The sequence below is a fragment of the Gavialis gangeticus genome, unplaced genomic scaffold, assembly GCF_001723915.1.
Source record: "Gavialis gangeticus isolate Ggan-Ray unplaced genomic scaffold, GavGan_comp1, whole genome shotgun sequence".
Taxonomy (NCBI): domain Eukaryota; kingdom Metazoa; phylum Chordata; order Crocodylia; family Gavialidae; genus Gavialis; species Gavialis gangeticus.
In genome coordinates, this window is record NW_017729022.1 from 131,943,992 (window position 1) to 131,950,452 (window position 6,461).

General features: G+C 43.1%; 1 protein-coding gene across 3 annotated transcripts in view; it reads right to left on the minus strand.

Annotated features, from left to right (window-relative positions):
- Positions 1–6,461, minus strand: part of MAP4K3 (mitogen-activated protein kinase kinase kinase kinase 3) — a 159,133-nt gene that overhangs the window by 119,242 nt on the left and 33,430 nt on the right. For all 3 annotated transcript variants that reach the window (XM_019516196.1, XM_019516195.1, XM_019516193.1), the window contains exon 3: positions 2,324–2,388. In XM_019516196.1, coding sequence (XP_019371741.1) covers positions 2,324–2,388 — 65 coding nt within the window. The remainder of the gene's footprint in view (positions 1–2,323; positions 2,389–6,461) is intronic.

Consider the following 6,461-nt stretch of genomic DNA (forward strand, 5'->3'; position numbering starts at 1 on the left):
GTCCCTTTCCCTTTGCCCCGCACTACCTGCTCCCACCCGTGTGCCTCCACTCTCTGCCCCTACCTTGCACCATGCCTATCCTCCCCTGCCACTTCCCTCCCTGCCTTACACTCAGGCACCTAACTAACGACCACAACTAAAGAACACTACATTTTAAACTTATTTCACAGCTAGAATTGAGAAATAGCAGTACTGAAATACAAGATAAAAATATTAAGTAGGCTCTAAATGTTAAGCCCCGAGGTGTTACTGGAATGAGACAGCTTGGAAACTAATTAAATGGGTGCACAATTTCTCTAAATAGCATGGCTGAAGCCAAACTCAACAGTGACAGGAAAGCATTACTACAATGACAGCTGTTCAGACATTTATGTTCAAATGAGCTCATTTCCTCATGTAAAGGTGTTTTGCATGATAAAAAACTATCATGATAATTGGTGTTCTTATCAATGCTAGCAGAAGTGCCAGGGATTAAGCCACCCAAATGACTAAGTTATTATTATGATTTGAGCACGCAACCTGGTTCTTTGCTTTGATTAGTTATGATAAGCCTCAAAATATGCAGAAGGTGATGCTCACAGCAGGAATAGCTTTTGCAATTTAAAAGTTGACAGCTTCTCCGATCTACAGTAGATCTTCACCTGGAAAGCCTGTCTGACCATTTTCTAAGCATTGTTTCTTTTAGAGGTGCACCAATATATCGGTGGCATATCGGATTGGCACCAATAAAAAGAAAATTAACATTATCGGCAATTGGCTTTTTCTGGCCAGTGTAGCCGATAACGACATTGATAATGCTGCATCCATGTACAGAGCTGCAGCATGTACTCAGCCAGGAATGCAGCCAGGCAGCTTGGAGAACAGTGTGTAGCTGGTAAGTCTGTGGGGGGGAAGAGGGCGTGGGGCAGATGGAGGCAGCCACAATGCGGGAGGGAGTGGGGCAGGGGCAGGTGCTGCCCAGCCAGGGTGGTGAATGCAACCCCGGGGCTGGAACAGAGCTACGCACAGCTTGTCCAGGGGGCATGCGGAGGTGGGGATGGCTCCCCACCATTGCGTGCATCCCTGGGGGAAGCATGAAGGTTATGTGCACCCCTGGATTTGTACACAGGGCAAGAGTGGGCTTCCCATCACGGGCTTGGGGCGAGGGGCTGTGCCAGCCTCCATCTGGCAGGGACCTGGGCTGGGGCAGGCATGGGTGGGGCAAGCGGAAGCAGCACTAGGAGGGGTGGACACAGGGTGGACTATACCTATCCTAAAATTTGCCATACCCACTCCTCCCCCAGCACTGCTACTGCCTGCCTCACCCCTGCTTGCTCCAAGCACAGCCCTGGCCCAGCTCCCACACTGGGAAGAGGCTGGCGCAGCCCCTGGCCCTGAGCCTGCAGTGGGCAGCCCACTCTTGCCCCATGCACAAATCTGGGAGGGCATATGCACCCCATGCCTCCCCTGGGGGTGTGCACAGTGGCAGGGAGCCCTCCCAACCTCCCTAACAAGCCTCCCACAGCTCCATCCCAGCCCCAGGATTGCATTCACTGCCCTGGCTGGGCAGTGTCTGCCTCTGCCCCACTTGCGTGGGGACTTCCATCTGCTCCCCACACCATGCCCCTTCCCTATCCACTACCCCTTCCCCACCACAGACTTACCAGCTGGACACTGGTCTCCAAGCTGCCCAGCTGCATTCCTGCAAATTGGCTATTGGATCAGTATCGGCTGATATGGCTGGTTAATAATCAGCCATCAGTATCAGCCAAGAAAATCTTTATTGGTGCACCCCTAGTTTTTTTTCATGCAGGTCTTACTGCTTGAGCAAAAACTTTTTTTTTGTTTTGTTTAAATATTTACACCCTGAAATCCACTGCAATACAAATATCAAAGTAGGATAGGATATACAAGTAAATGCAATATATAAACTGTGACAATGGGCTCATTTATCCCAAAGACATACAGGTACTCATATGTAAAATATATTTACTAACAAGCAAAGTGGACATATTGTAGAGCTGCACAACTAGAAGCATGTTCTTTGTTTTATATTTACAATATAAAGTCTTTAATTTTATTAAGTATTAAAAATCAAAATATATATGATACTTTCCCACTCAACTGCATTTCCACAAATCTGTAGGTAACTTTGGTTGTTTGGGTAATCTAGAATATTTTCAACACATAAAAATCTAAAACTGACATTAAGTGACTATAACATATACTTGGCTTAAGATACGATTCCTTTCACTTTAAAACTTTTCTATTTTAACCTACTGTAAATAGCTATGGTTTCAAGAAAACTCTATTTATTGTTGACAGAAGCTGAATTTTGGCTTACCATGATAAATGTCCTGTAAAGAACCACCTCCACAGAACTCCATGCAAATCCATAGCTTATCTCGTCTAGAAGTGATAGAAAGCATTTATTAGTTGTTTACACTTAACCAATCTTTCCTATTAAAAGTTAAATCAAAGGACTTAAACACTGCTCAACAGAATTTAATGAGCCGGTATACTAAACAACATAGAAATCAAAATAGAGTGCATATGATTTCACCTTTATTCTCCAACAAAACGTTCCAAATATTCTTACTTGAAAAAGATATGAGAACTTCCACAAATTATTCCACTAAAAGGATAAAAATTATAAATGAAGTATATGTGCACTTTTAAGATTCCTTCACTTCCACTAACAATGTGAATGTTCTTGCTTCCTGGCTAATTTGTTTTCTGCTCTATCAGTTGGGAGACTGCAGATGCTGGACTCTCCTCTGACTGAAAGAATAATGACCAAATCACCAATCTTGATTTTCCCACTCTTTCAGGTGTCTCCTCTTGTTTTGCATTAAAAGGAGCAAAACCCGGGATGCTTGCTGGCCTATTTCAGGGGTGTCAAAGATACGGTCAACAGAGTCCCATCATCTGGCCCTGGGGTCTCAGAGCTGATCCACACACAGCACATGAACCATGCTGCACAGGGTGCCCAGTCCAGGACAGCAGGGCACACAAAGCTGACTCCAGCTAGTTCAGGACTGTGCTGCATGTGGTGAGCTGTCCAGGACCCATGCTGCATGTAGCGCCTGCCCCAGCCAGTCCAGAAACGACACCACATGCAGCATGGGTCCTGGACCAGCTGGCATGGGCACTGTGTAGCGTATGTTCCAGACAGGCACCATGTTTGGTGCAATCCTGCACCAGCCAGAGTGGGTGCTGTGTGCCCTGGATCCAGCCTGCGGGGAGCGAAGGGGATGTCACATGAGGTCAGTGGGCCCATACTACTCATCCAGCCCACAGCACCAGATGAGTTTAACGCCCTTCGTGTATTCGACTCAGCAGAGTGGAAGTCTGAGCTAGGGGGCTAGGTGCTCATATAGGTCAATCAACATCCTTCAAATCCTGAGGTACCTCTTCTTTCAAATCTCAGATTGGTTTGAGGAAAGACTTTTCTTTGGGAAAGCTTAAATTCCAGCACAAGACCCGGGTTTGTATTTCACAGCCCTAATGCTCCCCTCAGCTCCTATCTCATTCCACAGCTGCTTCAAGAATAGACTGTCACCTTCCCCCATCAGGCTTGCTAACCAGCAGGTTTTGTCAAAAAACTCCAAAAATTGCTTCACCCCTGACTCTCTCCACTATGGCAGCAGAGGCTCTCCTCTTCATCTTAAAAGAGTTAGAAGGCTGAAGGCTCCAAGCGAGCAGCACTAGTGCAACAGGCTCCCTAACGGCATTTTTTGTGTTCTTTTTTAATCTGGTAATTTCTGTCAGTGAGAAAAATGGTACTAAATGTGGCCATGGAGGCAGCCTTGTTACCATGCAAAGCAGGAACCAAACTGGAGAACCATAGAGGAGGGCTTGGGTCATTCCCATCTGTCAAAGCAAATGAAGAGAAGAACAACCTCACATCTGCACTGCTGCATGCCATGACACAACATGAGTATGAGCAGGAGCACTAAACTATCTTCTACTGACCAAAACTACACTGAGTCACAAAACTATTATCTGGCCTGCCCTCTGACTCTTTCCCCAAGCTGGTTCCCAAAGTGGTGGACTCAGATAAAACAGAATTGGCTAAAGCACTACAGAGCTGTTACAGAATAATAAAGATTCACTGGCTGGTGATGCTCACCTCAAGCACTTCTTGGCCACACATTGACAAAGATGGATACACTTAGCACTTCAAGATATCTGAATTTTTTTCACTTAAAAGAACCATAATGGCCTCAAAACATATGCACCTACAAGAGCCACTTCCCAGATTTGAGTTAACAGTGGCAGAAGGAGAGTGAGAACACTTGAGGTTGAAGGGAACTAGCAGGTCCTTTCACTTCCTCCCCTGGGAAACAGGACTCAGTCAAGTAGCCACTTCAGCCACTTTTACTCTCATGCTGCTTAATTGTTTCAAATTGTTGAAAAAAATATGAAACAAAAAAATTAGTCAAAACTCCACATTGTTCAGCTGCCCAAACTAGACAGAGAAGCCAGATATCTGTCAAAGGAGGGAAATGAAGCCAGCCAGGAGAGCAACAACACCACACAAACCAGCATTGTTTAGAATGCAAAGACCAGAAATCAACAAAACCTTCTGGGTAAGGAGAAGTGACCTTCAAAAAGCAAGAAGTGCCACACCAAATAATTTCACATCTTAAAAAAGCACTTATCAAAGCACCAATAGGAATAATGCAATATAACATGAACAACAGCTGTTACTCCTGCACTTCCTACTTTGTTTTGGGGAATTAGTAGAAAAAGCTCTGTATTTCCTTTTTCTTTTTACTCAATCCCTTGAAAGCATGACTCACCCAAAAGTATATATATATTTAATACAGATATTTCTCTATAGATATATCTATATATATAGATATCGAGAGAGAGAGAGTGCGCTATATATATAAAATTAGTGTTGTTCATAACCACTGGAAAGATTACCAATGCTTTTGCAAACCAAACTGCTCTTTGTCAAAAAAAAGGGGGAACGATTAGCTTGTTGTCAAGGGCTTATTTTCCAGATGTCCACTTGAATAAACTATGAACCTCAGAACAATAGAGCTTCATTTTTTTTAATTCTTTCACCCTGGCTAATGTAATGATATATTAGGCAGAAGGCAGGATGGTACGATAACTCAGAGACAATTGGTTCTCAAATTTTTTTAGGCTCAAGGGACCCCTCAAAAGACTCAGAAAATGCTAGTGCTTACTTTTCACTTGTTTTTTTTACTACTACTACCAAAAAAAAAGAATAATTCTTCTGGTCAGAAAAGTCAGAAAGACCACAACAGATCAAAACATTTTTAAAGTTATGGATTCCTATGTGAAAACTGTGTGTTTATCTTATGGATCATGGTTGGACACCTAGGACCCTGGAACACACTTGAAAGGATTTCAGGGTACCTTGGTTGAGAATCACTATTATAGACAAACTTGTTCAGAGAGGCAGGAGCTTCTGTAGGCGACAGCCTAAATCATCAGATGCTATGAAAAGGCTATCCATAACCACTGCAAAGATTTACTACACCTTCTGCAAACCAAACCACTCCTCATCCCAAATCAAAGAGCTATGAAAGACAACACTGCCCTTCCCTCTGCCTAACTTTAGTTTAAGAATGACTTCCAAAAGTGCTGAAGAAAGAAGTAATGCACACAAGGCACTTTAGAAACAAATCAGTGCAACTTCCTTTCAAACACTGTAAAGAATAAAATAAAGACTCAATTAATCATCTTCAGGTGGAAGACACTAGAGAGATGTTCTTTTTGCTATCAATAAAAGGGATTAAGACCCAAAGCTACCAAGTTATGATTCACCCAATGCCAGTGATTCTCATGTAGTGTGGTGGTGCTTTAAGATCCTTTCAAGGGTGGTGCAGGGTGCCATGTTGTTGGTGATGTTGGGTGAGCAAACACAATTTACAAGATAAACCCAAAGAATTCAAATAGGAATTTGTAATGCTAAATATATTTTATCCTGCTGCAGTACTTCTGAGTTCTTTGCAACAGAAGAATTACTCTATTCTTTTTAGGCTTTGCAGAATTCAATTTTTATTTTATTTTTTATAATTTCAACAGCTAGAAATCAATGCTTATTTTTAAACATTTCTATCTGGTTTTATCAACTTTTACCAATTTAAATTTTGAGGATTGCGAGAAGTAGGAATGTGCGGGGCAAACAACTTAGTAATGACAATATACTGTTAAACACTTTATAAAAATCACATTACAGTAAATATAAAAAGTAAATATCCATAAATTAACAAAGCATTAAGACTGTGCAAAGTGGCTAGTATTTGCTTCGAATTTGGATTTGGCCGATTCAGGGAACAGTGATTCAGATCACTGTCCTGAATTGATTCGGCCAAATCTGATTCTGAGATGTGGCTGCTGCAGAATCTCCAAATCACCCAGGCCAGGCCCATCCCTCGTCCAGCCCCACCTCCCAGCACTTTTTTTGGGCGGGGGGGGGGGGGGGGGGCCCCCGGAGAAAA